Source organism: Eriocheir sinensis, chromosome 29 (assembly GCF_024679095.1).
Source record: "Eriocheir sinensis breed Jianghai 21 chromosome 29, ASM2467909v1, whole genome shotgun sequence".
NCBI lineage: Eukaryota > Metazoa > Arthropoda > Malacostraca > Decapoda > Varunidae > Eriocheir > Eriocheir sinensis.
Window position 1 is genome coordinate 1964669 of NC_066537.1, and position 14497 is coordinate 1979165.

Genomic DNA, 14497 nt, shown 5'->3' on the forward strand with positions numbered 1-14497 from the left:
TTTTACTTTCCAAGCAGGCTAATGAAAAAATAAAATTTCTGAAAACAAATTTATGAGTCTAGTATTTATTTATTTATTTAATTATTTATTTATTTATTTATTTATTTATTTCTTACTTCTGGGGGACTTAAAAGCATTTCCCAGTCATGCATAGTTTGTAAGCAAGACTGGAAACATTGATTATAACAACCTGTTGTTGAGGGGGGGGGGAAGCTGTCAACTCCACTTGGGAGATACAGAGATACAGCACATCTACACACAAAAACCCATTCTGTCACTATTCCTACAGGGTTCCAGTCACATTTCCTGCACCAAGAAAGGCAGCGAGTCACAATTCCTACTGGATTTCAGTCAGTTAGTCTACATAGGGAGAAAATTTTGGTTCACGCTCAGACATGAGTCGAGTCAAGTTAATGACCTGTTGAACATTAACGTTATGGGTAATTCTAGCTGTTGGCTACATTCTCTTAACATGCGAGGAGATAAATTGTCGGGACCTGGATACGGTGCGTGTAATGCATGAGAGCAATATATGGAGACGTTTTGAGGATGTAATTTATCAGGCAAAGGATGAAAGGACGGCGATGTATCTCATACGTCTCTGACACTCTAATGTCAGAGAGCGGCTTACATCTCTGATGCTTTACGGGTTAACCCTTTCAGTGCGTAACGCAGCATGTGCTCTGATCCTCCTGTACTCAGTCAGGCAGGAAACCGTGGGGTCTCTTTTTCACCTTTGTATCTCAGGAACTATGCATCATTGCAAACACTCACACACATCATTAAAAAAAGAATGTCGAAAACCATAAGAATGGCTTGTTGTTAATGTTACATTTCCTTTTCTTTTCTTTTTAATTTTTTTTCTTATTGCACTGGTAGTGTCTCAGAGGGGCCTGATGGTTGGCCCCAGCCCATTGTGGCACAGGGCCCGGATCCACAAAGGCTTAGTGCGTAGTTTTGGGCCCTTAGTGCGTAGTTTTGAGAACATCGAGATTCACAAAGCTCGCGCACCAATAACTACCAACTAATCGATGACGTCACGGGTTAGCGCGCGGATCTACAAACGTTTACCGCGCTCTGTGTGACATTAAATTTGTTGTTAAATAACTACTGCCTCGGAGCTGACGGTAACGCTAACAATATTATCAGATTTACGTATAAATGCTTATAAATCGCGTTTTTCAACTTGAAATATAACTTTGCCAGTAGAGGAGGCCCATTTCTTTATAAAATGATGAGATATGCACCCTTTGAGAGGTATATGATAAGTGTGGGCGGTATGGCAACACCCGGCCGGGGGATTGCCAGACCTCCCTCCTCTGCCTGCTGCTGGAGGATGGCTTGGCGACGAGGAAAAGTTGCCGAACCTTATGTAATTTCTGATTTACTAGGGAGAATTTTGCGTTTTCCTTCTATATGTAGATACAGAAAGCGTTCATTTACCCATACATGTCAACAGAACGATCTTACAATATATAATAGCGAAGAAATCCGAGGCATGTAGATGCCCAGACTCAATTCTGCCCGAGGCTCAATTTTGTCGATGACAGGGGCCTATATTTTTCCTTCCCCTGTCATTATTAATGAATCGCAGGTGTCGCAACTTGGTGTGAACATGCCCTAAGTATTCACCTGTGGAAATATATTGATGTATATGTGATTGGTATCCTATTTTCTGAGAAAAATGAATGTGCGATCATGGGTGTCGGAGTGCTGCTCTGGAGGATGGCTTGGCAACGAGGAAAAGCTGCCAAACTTTATGTACTTTCTTATTTAATGAGGCAAATTTTGACATGGTCTTTGTCATCATAATAAAGAATGATGATCATGCTAGTTCTAGACGCCATATCAGTCGAAAAGAACCCCACATACACGAGCTTGAGCTAAGATAACAGAGGCATGTGGGTGCCCAGGCTCAATTTTGCCCGTGACACCGCCCCCATCCGTGGAGGGACCATGGACCCTTGTCGGGTGACAGCTATCCCATGAGTTGGGCTGCAGATATGGCAAGACAGTCTTAATTTTCCCTATTCCTTCCTTCCGTCCTTCGTTCTGTCTGCCTCGATATCTGTCCCATATTTCTGTTTGCTTTCTTCCTGCCTCAATCTCCTCCGTATCTTCTTTTTCTTCATCTTAAGCATGTTCGTGAGTAACAAGACATCGAACAGCAGAGCTACTTTGACGTAAATGTGCAGCAAACAACGAAATAATCGAATTCGTAGATTACGATTTAGTACAGTTTGCCTTGAAAGGAAGAAAAATGGGAAAAGAGAATGGGTTTCTTGAACCAGCAGCTGGAGGGGGCTCCCTAGGATTGGCTGACGGTTCTGTAAACGTGCTTGCGATTCGCTGCAAGGCCAATGACGTCATCAACCAATCAGCGGCCTCGCTGACTTAGCGCGCCTCTAACTACAATCTAAGGTTTGCTTCGTGAATCTGACGCTAACATCGGTAGCTAAATCAATAGTGCGTAGTTATGTTAGTTCGTAGTTATTGAGTCTGTTTGTGAATTCGGGCCAGGGATGTGTTTATAGTGGCGCCATCTTGCTTGGCTCATGCTGCCCCCCAGAGCTCATCTTTGAGCCTCTTTTTAGAGTTGGAATCTGGAGTCCTGGTTGAGAGGTGGTCTTCAGGATAGCATTTGGGTAATCTTGGGCTACTCGATGGTGCCCAACAAACTCCAGCTGTGGCGGCGGGCAGGACTCGAACCCGTGACCTCCTGGATGCGGCGCTAACACTCCAGTCACTCAGCCACTGTCTCCCCATAATTGAGTAAATGCAATACAAAATTTATCATTGGGGAGATATATTTTTATCATTATATCTTAAAAAATACGCATTTTAGCAAGAATCAAATCATACCAATAGAAAAAGGAAGGTGACTGCTGTAAGACTGGCCAATTGTTACTTTGAATTTTTTCCTTTTTTGATCAAGTAATAATGAACAAAGTGTCACTTTTGAGCTGTGCTTGTTTTACATTTTGAATATGATTGCAGGTGTTGTTGTGTTCATAACTTAAAGTGAATATTATATATCATAAAAGCTAATATATCTGAACTAATACAGTCGTCCCTCAAATAGTACGGTTTCCAATAGTATGGTTTCGGTTTTATACAGATTATCATGGATGAATTTTTTTTATGATTTTAAAATTTCCCGCTCGTCGCACCAAATAGCCATAGTGCGAGTGGCAACACTTTTCTACCAAAACACCTGCTGAAAGCATCCCAAAGCATTTGAGAAAGTGTGCACCTTGAAGAAGAATTCATATTTAGGAGAAGTTACATTTCGGGATGAGTTACATTGTTGTAGGGAGAGCATACCACGTGACTGAGAGCAGTGTTTGCTGTATCTATCATAGTGTAAAAGAAATTCTTGCTGCAGTAACTGCGAGTGGTCCAAGAGTGTTTCAAGAGTAGAGATAAAGCTGTCTTTTTCTGTTTGTTCATAAATAAACCTATCATAAACACGTAGATAGGCATTTTCTTACCTAAAACAAAAAAATTGGTGGGCAGGATTGGGCACTCCTACGGAATCCGGGTTTCCCGCCTGGCGCAGTTTCTACTCGTCGGCCAAAGTTGCCAGTTATGAATTTTCTGCTGTAGTGTTACCACGCTGGACAAATGAGCCATCCTGGCAGCGCTGCCTTCCACATTGTCAGTGAGCGAGCCATGTCATACACACACACTCTCTCTTACTCTCAACCACAATTTATATTATTGCTCTCTAAATCATACTTTAAATAAGATACGAAACGGTAATTATGGAGATTGACTCCGAGCCTCCGAAATATGACATTACGCCTCCATATTATATAGTTAAGGGACGCATAATTAAACCTTAAACTGCGGAGGACTAAATGCCGGATATTTTTCCTTCGCGAGTTAATATAAACATTACAATAAAAAGCAAAAATATAAATCTAATAGTATGTCATCAATGAGAAAAATGTAATTTGATGTATTACAGCAGTTCAGAGTGGTACATGAATAATTAGAGCAAATAATAGGCCCTAAAAATTAGTGCAATTTCCAAAGTGCGGGGAAAATGTGACATGTCGGGTAGAATGAGGTGGAGCGGGTGGAAGCGGTGGACAGCTGCCCGCGTGGCTTCTATTTGTTTGTTTGCTTCCTCTCTCTCTCTCTCTCTCTCTCTCTCTCTCTCTCTCTGCATTTGTTTGTTTGTTTTTCCTCTCAATGTGTTTTTCTCTCTCTCTCTCTCTCTCTCTCTCTCTCTCTCTCTCTCTCTCTCTCTCTCTCTCTCTCTCTCTCTCTCTCTCTCTCTCTCTCTCTCTCTCTCTCTCTCTCTCTCTCTCTCAATCAGGTAATGAACTATAATGATGTAAAAAAAATCTGATTTACACCATGGACCAACACACATACACACACACACACACACACACACACACACACACACAAACACACACCTGTGTGCAAAGAGGCTTACTGTTACATATTATATCCAAGTTATGATGAATTACACGACATAATTCCTTCCTCCAAGTTTCAGCTTTATTTAATCATTCAAAATTTGTAATCTAGTCTGCCTTGACAACCTCCATTTTCTCTTCCACTACCACGTTTTCTATTATGTCAGGGTAGATTACTACCCGGCGGGTAGGAGAGTTTCCAGGCGCCTCCTACATTTCCACAAACACTCGAATAAGAGCCTTATCGTAGAATTTCAGGCTCTGGTGAAGGTATGACTAAGTTGCCAGTGATCACGAGAACACATTTAAAAGGAAGCGCGGCAGGAAAATTCAAAACATATGGCGCGAAAATTCATGATTATATAAGCGATCACAGCGTCACGGGATCGGAGAGGCTTGATTATATAAGCGATTGCAGCAGTTTAAGGGTAAACTACTTCAACTGAACTTTAAATAACCTGACCTCTAATGAGGGGCTTCGCCCCCCTCGACCCCCCCAACGTGGTAATACAGGAAATCCCCTATATACGAAAGGGTTAGGGACTGAAAAAACCTTTCGTTTATCGATTTTTCGTATATCGAAGCCATTTCCCCCATAGGATTGTTAATAAATAGGGGAAAAAAAAAAAAAAAAGTTAAATATAACTATGCTTAAAAGCAATTTACTACTCACAATACAATGAAACGCAAGGCTCATAAATAATTAAAAACAATTACCATTTCCTGTTCCTTTACTGTTATAGAAATGCATTACATATGTTAGGACAATCCCCTCTAACTCGTCACTACAACTCATCACTTAACATTGCCAATGTTTACTTCCCAAGCTGTGAAAGGCCAGTTTCAAACACGTGCCAAACAGTACACCACCAAGCCCCCCAACCCCTCCATCACCCTCACGCTTCTCACGCTGGCTGGGATGTGCAAGGGGTTCACAAACTGGCAACGCTAAGTGATGAGCGTTGAAGTGGAGGACTGGACATGGACACTTGCTGCCTAATCACCGAAAAAGGTGAGGCTGTTGATATAGACATCGGGAAACAGTGGCATGTCTTTCGTGAACCGAAAATTGTCCTATATTTTTCACTTTCGTATATCCGAATTTTCGTACATCGAGCTTTCGTATATCGGGGATTTCCTGTACTGCACTGTGACTACAGCAGAAAATGCTTAACTGGCAACTTGGGCTCGTGGGTAACAGCTGAGCCAGGCAGGACCCGGATTCCGTAGTGTTTCAAGGGGGCACTACTTTTATACGGATTTTTGAATAGTACGGGGGTCCTGGGTCCCTAACCCCCGTACTATTTGGGGGACGACGTAATATCATATGCTATTCCATGCAGCGTACGTATAAAAAATTCATGAGAATGTCTCAATTAAAATGTGTACATATGAAAAAAAAATATTTAGCTAATGTTTTTATTTTTAACATTTTTCTCAGCAATTCTAAATATATTGACTGTCCTCACCATCATCAGGTGATGCTTGGAGTTTCCCTTGCTGGCCTCCCCCCTCATGAGGGTGCGATAAAATTGTTTTACACCCTCCGCTACCCTCTAGAGCAGTGGTTCCCAACCTATGGTCCGCGTACCGGTGCTGGGCCGTGACTTATGATTTGCTGGTTCACTAAATAGCATTACTAGTGACTTTTCATTTTGTTCGTGATTAATAATAATAATAATAGTAATATGCTTATATATGGATTTTTAATCTCACTTGTAAAACATTAGATATTACATTTTTGGTGTATTGATAGACCTTGAAATAGGTACATGAATCTATCACCATGACAGCTAGTCTTTTCCATGTCTACTGTAGTACTAAGTGCTGTAGTTAGTGTAGTATTTTTCCCTCATGGCGTCCATTTCAATAATTTATCCTTTATAATCACTTTACTTTGTATAATGTGAAACATTACATTACATGGTATTGTCACATTGAATTTTATATTGCTAAAAAAATAAAATATGCATTTGGACTATATAAGTGTCAGTGTATGCTTGGATCCATGCCTATGGCACTGGTCTGCAGAATTTTTTTCACTTGACTGGTCTGTGGCTTTGAAAAGGTTGGGAACCATTGCTCTAGAGTGCTGATAAAATGATCTCAAACTCTCTGCTCCCCTCATGGGTGCAGATAAAATGATCTCACACCCTCCTCTCCCCTCCTGGTCTGGCCACCCAACCCATCTATGCATCTAGGCATCATACACATATACACAATGCCAAATAGGCTTCTTGCATCCTCTGATTTTGCCAGAATATGAGAATCAGCAAATGATGTCTGTGTCTGTCACTGTGAGGAAATTCCTGCAAATGAATTAAGCAGCAGATTGTGAATAATTTGTCCTCATTGGTCAGGATATGTACACATGTCTTGTCAACAGGGAGTGGCAGCAAAGAGCAGCAGGGGGCAGCCGTTCATGTTAGGGGAGGAATGACAGAGTGGGGGGTGGTAGGGAAGGACCATCCCTTCTAGGACATGGACTAATGTAAATAGAGACTGGAATATTGTTGGAACATGTCTATGAGCAGGTGATTCAAGTCTGACTAAGTCTCCCTGCAAGCATTTACCACCACATGCAGGGTCTGTGCAGGTTTGCTGGAAGGACATAGCACCTAAAGGGTTAAAATAGAAGTCTAGGAACACATCCCTGTTTATTCAATTAGATGAAGCTCATTATATGATCATTTCGCTTCATGATCACTTTTCCTAGAATGTAACCAAGTTGTGAAGTGGGTGATACCTGTATGTAAACAAATACATTAATCTCTATAAATATGTCCTGTCTCTCAGGATCCATACAACAACATCATTCGCACCACAATAGAGGGCCTTGCAGCTGTGTTTGGTGGCACACAGTCACTCCACACCAACTCTTTTGATGAGGCTCTTGGGCTACCCACAGTCTTCTCGGCACGCATTGCTCGCAACACCCAGATCATCCTTCAAGAAGAAACAGGAATACCAAAGGTAAGATTTTCAACTTGTCTTTTCAGCTAAACTGTTAAGATTAATAATTGGAAATCAACATCCCTTCCTGTGTGCTTCTTTCTCAAAATAAAGTAACAGAGCCTAAACAATGGCCATGTTACCATTGTTTACTTTTTAACCCTTTCATTGCTAAACGCTCGCAGCGGGCGTTAGGCGTATTTGCTGGTGGTGCTAAATGCTCGCTGCGAGCTCCACCCGCACTCAAATCTCCCACGTATGAGAGTGTTCCAACACTAATTCTCACAACACAGGATTGCCAATTGAGTGGGTTCTTCACTAAATTTGGAGGAAAATCATATCAGCCCAGCGCGGCAAATTTTCAGACGAGTAACTGGTGGATGTTCTTGCCCAATATAGCGTCATTTTTGCATAGCTTCACCTATCACCTGACTGATTCTTTGACCAAATAGTTGTAAATATTGCAGTTGGCAATACTCCCTTGCCAGAATCTGAAAAAGAGATGTCCGCAGTTACCTCAATATGGCTGATCATCCCACATGCACCGACGTAAGTGTTAACATTCAACACTCCCTGAACGTGCATGTACGTTCGCAAGAGAGGCATACATAAACGACTCCAATAGATCTGTACCTCCTCTTTCCATTGGTGTTTTTGGTTTTTAGGTGTGATGAATAGTTTTTGAGATACAGAGGTTAAAAGAACCCCCCCATTGGGCTCCTCGACTGCGCCTGAGGGGATAGTCGCGTCCAGATTGCGCGCAAGGAAAGGGTTAAAAGTCAGTCATGTAAAAGTCAACTCAGTTTCTTAAGAAAATGATGGTTTTTCCCTGTATCTCTCATGTAAAATTTGGGTCTTTTTCAGAAATTATCCATCCCACACCTGCACTTAGATCTTATAATGATGAAATAAATTCTTTACTTGTTATGGTCCCACAGGATCCTGTTACAGAAGCTGAAAAACAATTGTCAAAATGCTTTGAAAAAACCTGGATGCACCTGAATGTTCCCAGCAGTTGAGGTTGCTGCTAGAGAAACTAGTAGTACAGTACTGTGTCCAAGTTTGCAATAAATAGGTTGATGTTGCAGGTTGCAAACGTTAAAATCGCAAACTTTGAACCATTATTCTTATGGGGAAAATTGAAAACCGCATGTGTGCGGACGGCCCTGGCCCCGTGCTGGGCCCGAGCAGCTGTTGGGTGGCTGATGATGGTGATGGTGATGATGAGTGTTGGCGGCGTGGCCTTTGCATCAGCGCCGCCTGAATGGTGTTTTTGTCGTGGCCCGTGTGTGTGTGGCTGTGTTTGTTGTGGGTTTGGGCTTCTCAGTTTGCCAGTTTTTGTTTTCCACATGTTGCTTGGGACCCTTTTCTTTTCTTCCATCTCATTTTGAAAAGGAAGAGATAGAAGAAAAAAAAGAGGTCCCATGCAACATGTGGAAGGTGGGAATTGGCAGATTGAGGAGCCTGGGCCCACGATGGACACAGTCACACATGCATGGGCCCTGATGAAGGTGCCAGTTGAGTAGCCCCGATGCGGGGGCCGCACTGCCGACGCTCATCATCACCATCATCAACCGCCTGTCAGCTGCTCGGGCCCGGCGCGCAGTTGGGGCTGCTAGCACACCTGCGCCTGGCTGCCCGGATCCCACTCACCATGCTTCCCGTGGCCCATAGAAAGGCACAGGGGGTGGGTAAGAGCGAGAATGGGAATCAAGGATCAAAACAAAGTGTGAAAAAAATCTGGTTTTACCTGCTTTTTCCTTTTCCTTTTGGGGTCCCTATCACAAACTCGGTGAATTGCAAACTTGAAACTCACAATCCTGGAGACAGTACTGTATGTCCAGACCTGACATGTGAGGGTAAAAATGTCTTTTTTTTTTATTTCTCTGTACAGTACACGGCAGGTTTTCTTGAGGGGCTCACTCGTGGTTGCACTTTTCAGTAGTGGTGCTGGTAAATCTTTTTATAGTAGGATCATAATATAATTTCTTTGCTTGGCCAATGTTACTCCTAGAGTTTCTCTTTAGAGAAGTAGTTAAGTTGGGGCTACTTAATTGTCATCTGAACAGCAAGTGGATGATCTTTGGCCATTTGCTGTTGGTGAATTGTTAGCTGGTAACATTTGGATTTGAACTCGGGTTTTGGATCACCACATATGCATGCTGAATTCGCAGCCAATGTCTTTTCTTAACAAAAAAGTCATTACTCACATTCAACCTCACTATCTAGACCTCAAAACTGTATTACATATAATAATAATAAATGAATAATAATTAAAATGGGGGAAACTGGTAAACAATTTAGAGGTGGTGCAGCTGCCAGGATGGCAGATGTGAGTTGGCCTACACACTCCCTCACTGTGACATTACCTCAGAATAGTCAGGAACAGGCTGAAAGAAATTACAAAACAACTGGCTACATTAAACTCGTTTACTAATATTACTATAATAATTCAGATTGCAGAAAACAACATAACAGCAAGTGGAAACAAGACAACATGCTACAGACTCTCAGGAACAAAGTGAGCACGTCAAGCCTAAACACGACATACTTGTACACGCCACTCTGGGCACCTCAGCACAACGCCCATAGTCTGGCCTGAAACAATACACCGGGCAACTCAATGAAACACCTCTCTCTCTCTCTCTCTCTCTCTCTCTCTCTCTCTCTCTCTCTCTCTCTCTCTCTCTCTCTCTCTCTCTCTCTCTCTCTCTCTCTCTCTCTCTCTCTCTCTCTCTCTCTCTCTCTCTCTCTCTCTCTCTCTCTCTCTCTCTCTCTCTCTCTCTCTCTCTCTCTCTCTCTCTCTCTCTCTCTCTCTCTCTCTCTCTCTCTCTCTCTCTCTCTCTCTCTCTCTCTCTCTCTCTCTCTCTCTCTCTCTCTCTCTCTCTCTCTCTCTCTCTCTCTCTCTCTCTCTCTCTCTCTCTCTCTCTCTCTCTCTCTCTCTCTCTCTCTCTCTCTCTCTCTCTCTCTCTCTCTCTCTCTCTCTCTCTCTCTCTCTCTCTCTCTCTCTCTCTCTCTCTCTCTCTCTCTCTCTCTCTCTCTCTCTCTCTCTCTCTCTCTCTCTCTCTCTCTCTCTCTCTGCAGCGTGCTTATTTTTATTTCAACCTGGCAGTAAGGACAGAACTCATTCCATGCCCTTGGCCAGTTTATTCAACAATTCTTTAATAATGAAGTGTGATTCCTATTCAGTACTCCCTTCATTTTTGCATGGTCTGATTTTGCAATATGCCAATTTTTAGACAAAGACCCCCAATACCATTTTGATGAAAACCTAATTTTGTGATGTAAATTGAGTTTCGCGGGTGGTGCTGAGAGAAAGTGGGGAGGGATGGCATGGCCTTGATGTCAGGTCATGCAGCGGTCATAAAACCTCCACCATTTTCTTTTTCAACTGTGTTCTTAAGTGCATCAAACTACTTTGAATTGTACTAATGAATGTTTTATTCTCTTAAAAAACAGGTAGTGAAATTATCAAATAAGTTGTAGAAACTTGATCATAATCACAAGGAGTTCCTCAGCTAACACATATAAAGAAACAAAGATGCAACATAGGCAATGATGATGAAGCTTTCATTTTCAACATTCTGGATGGCCAAATGAATACAGTGTCAGTGGTGGACAAGAACTCTTATACTGAGAGAGCATGAAGACGTTTGTAAGAGTGTGGGAGAAACTGAACAAAGGGGCCAGAGAGATACATCACTTGGGTTATGACCTCAGTGTTAATATGTTTCTCTGTATTTCTCTTAAGTGTAGGATGTATAATCATATGTGTCTTTACAAAGGGGGAAAAAAATGACAAAAATCATGAAAAATTGGGCCCATAAGTTTGTGTCAGTTTTGCAAATTTGAATTTTGTGACCTGCAGTGTTGACCAAATTCTCACAAAATTGGAGGGAGTACTGTACTGTATTCTAGTTGAGTGGGTGGTGGAGCTCCATGCAGGGTAAGCTATTTCCTCATAGCAGTAGTGAAATTTTATTGAAAATTATTAAGAGAGCAACAATGCTCCATGCATTACTAGCAGCCTGGGTTGGATGGGGCAGCCAGGGATCAGGCAACAGCACCCTTTGTTAGCTGTGAAATTAAATATCTCACATATCCAGGAAATTCATGTATCTGATCTGCCTATGATCCAACTACAGTAGTTTGGTAGTTTATTTTAATCTTCACTTGTTTTCCTTTTGCAGATAATTGATCCTTGGGCTGGATCATATGCCATGGAGACACTGACGAATGAAGTTTATGAGGCTGGCAAGGCTGTAATTGAAGAGGTTGAAGCCATGGGAGGAATGGCAAAAGCTGTAGAATCTGGTAGGTAATAGTATTCTCATTACTACTACTACTACTACTACTACTATTACTACTACTACTACTACTACTAATACTAATACTACTATTACTACTACTACTACTACTACTACTACTACTACTACTACTACTACTACTATAGGTTGAGAATCCCTTATCCGAAATTCCTGGGACCATTTTCGGAATGTTTTATTTGAATCTAAATAAAATGAAAACTGAAATTGCGGATTATTCATGAGAGGGTAGCCTACTAATTTTGAAATGCGGACTGCTTATTTTTGGACAAAATATGATGCTGTTTTTTATGGAGACAGTATTTTCCTCCGGAAATCACTAAATGATTGACTTTTCAGTTGCCTGTTGTGCACCCGCTGGCGCAGCTACAAAATAGCTCGCAGAAAGGTTCAACTTGCTTATTGTTTCTATAGTTCACTCATTGCTCAAAAATATGACAATGGGACAAACTAGAACAAAGCCAGGCAAATTAATGTTTTTCCTGCTGTGTATTCCCCTGGTGTGCATGCTTATTGAACAGCAGAGTGACTTATTTCTGCGAGGAGGTATTACTCGCAACACTGACCTGCATATAGTGGACTGCCACCGCCGTGTCCTGTCCCATCCTGCGTTACATATTTGCTGCCCCACACTGCGTGCCGAATAAATTTAAACTAACCAAACCTAACTTTATGTACGCCATTGTGGTAAAGTAAATTAAAAAAAAATACCACTTCAACTCACCTCAGTCAGGACAGCCACCAGCATGATGCAAAGAGTGAGTCAACACAAGTGGAGGTAAACAATCCAGAAAAAACAGGCGCCTGGCAACCCTGCAACAAACTGGCCCTCCAGTAAGGCTGAGACCCGGGAATACAAGGAAGCAGACTGTGGCCTCAGAAACACTATATCAGTCACACCATCAGGAGAGCCAACATATCTGCTTCCACTACCACAAATCACCACACAACTCCCATCACAACTGTGCACCTCCTACCTCTTGCTCTACCAACAGCTGACTGGCTCAGTGTTGCCAAAATGACATTTTAACAGTGTTACCAACTGCCCAACTTTCCTCAACCAGTCTTAACCCTTTCCTTGTGCGCAGTGTGGACGCGACTATCCCCTCTGGCACAGTCGGGCAGCCCAATTAGGGGTCTCTTTTAACCTCTGTATCTCAAAAACTATTCATCACGGCTAAAAACCAAAGACACCATTGGAAAGAGGAGGTCCAGATCTACAGGAGTCGGTCATGTATGCCTCTCTTGTGAACATACATGCACGTTCAGGGAGTGTTGAATGTTAACACTTACATCGGTGTGTGCATGATGATCAGCCATATTGAGGGAACTACGGACATTTTTTCTTCAGATTCTGGCAAGGGAGCATTGCCAACTGCAATATTTACAACTATTTGGTCAAAGAATCAGTCGGTGATAGGTGAAGCTATGCAAAAATGCTGCTATATTGGGCAAGAACATCCACCAGTTACTTGGCCATAGATTTGCTGCGCTGGGCTGATATGATTTTCCACCAAATTTAGTGAAGAATCCACTCAATTGGCAATCCTGTGTTGTGAGAATTAGTGTTGGAACACTCTCATACGTGGGAGATTTCAGTGCGGGTGGAGGTCGCAGCGGGCGTCTAGCACCACCAGCAAATACGCCTAATGCCTGCTGCAAGCGTTTAGCAATGAAAGGGTTAAACAAATGAATAGTTAAGCCTAAACTACCATTAACCCGAAATATCTATTTATTTACACCCTCTGGTCTCCCCCCCCTACTGTGCATGTGCCAGTTGTGCCTGCCCATGTTTACATACTTGTACGCTACTCGGCCCACTCCAAAATGTTCATCTCCGACACCGGAAGAATAGGTCCGCTCAAGCTCACCAGTACCTTACCAGTATCAGTATACAATAAGCGGAATGACTGTGTATGCACCTATTGGTGCTTTTTAACCTCCCCTCTTAAGCTTGTCTCTTTGACATTGTATAGGGTAGGCAGTGGCTGAGTGGTTAGCGTGTGGGCCCTGCATTCACTGTGCCATGATCAACGTCAGTTTGAATCCCCATGCTACCACCTGGGAATTTTCAGTCATCGCCGAGTGGCCTAAGACTACCCACATGCTGTCCAGAGGACCACCCATCAACCCAGACTCTAGAAGAAACTGCCCAAGTGAATCAAGAATGAGTTCTGGGGGGCAGCATGAGCTAAGCATAACTGATGCCACTATAAAAAAAATTGCCTGCACCATAACGGGCTTGGGCCAACCGCCAGGCCCCTGAAGAAAGCCTACCGGTGCTACAGACAGTGATGTAAAAAAAAAATAATAATAATAAAAAAAAAATGTTTTGTGGATTCTTGCATTGTTCTAAATGACAGCATCCACAAAACTATAAAATGTAAAAGAGACAAGCATAAGACGTGAGGTTTAAGCACCAATAGGTGCCCATGCAATCATCTCACTTATTGTATACTATACAATATAATGATATATACAGTATTGTATACAATATACAGTATACTGGTAAGGTACTGGTGAGCTTGAGCAGACTGATTCTTTGGAGTGGGACGAGTAGTGCATGCAAACACGGGCAGGCACATGAGCAGTGTGGGGGGACCAGCGGGGAATGGTCAGTCTGCCACCGGTAAGGGTCTGGAGTCCCTCTTTGGAGGGAGGTACATGTTTGGCCCTGACAGCCTCCATATAGCCCGTGTGCCCACCCGTGAGGTGGTGGGGGAAAAAAAAAAAAAAAAAAAATGTCATGTCAGCATTAAGAAAACTTTTGGATTTTGGAGGTTTTATGAT

General features: G+C 42.5%; 1 protein-coding gene across 1 annotated transcript in view; it reads left to right on the forward strand.

Annotated features, from left to right (window-relative positions):
- Nucleotides 1–14497, forward strand: part of LOC127004769 (methylmalonyl-CoA mutase, mitochondrial-like) — a gene marked incomplete at its 3' end in the record, with an annotated part of 88414 nt that overhangs the window by 66123 nt on the left and 7794 nt on the right. Inside the window, 2 exon segments of the mRNA XM_050872878.1 lie at nt 7227–7403; nt 11573–11696. Of these exon segments, the coding sequence (XP_050728835.1) occupies nt 7227–7403; nt 11573–11696 (301 nt within the window).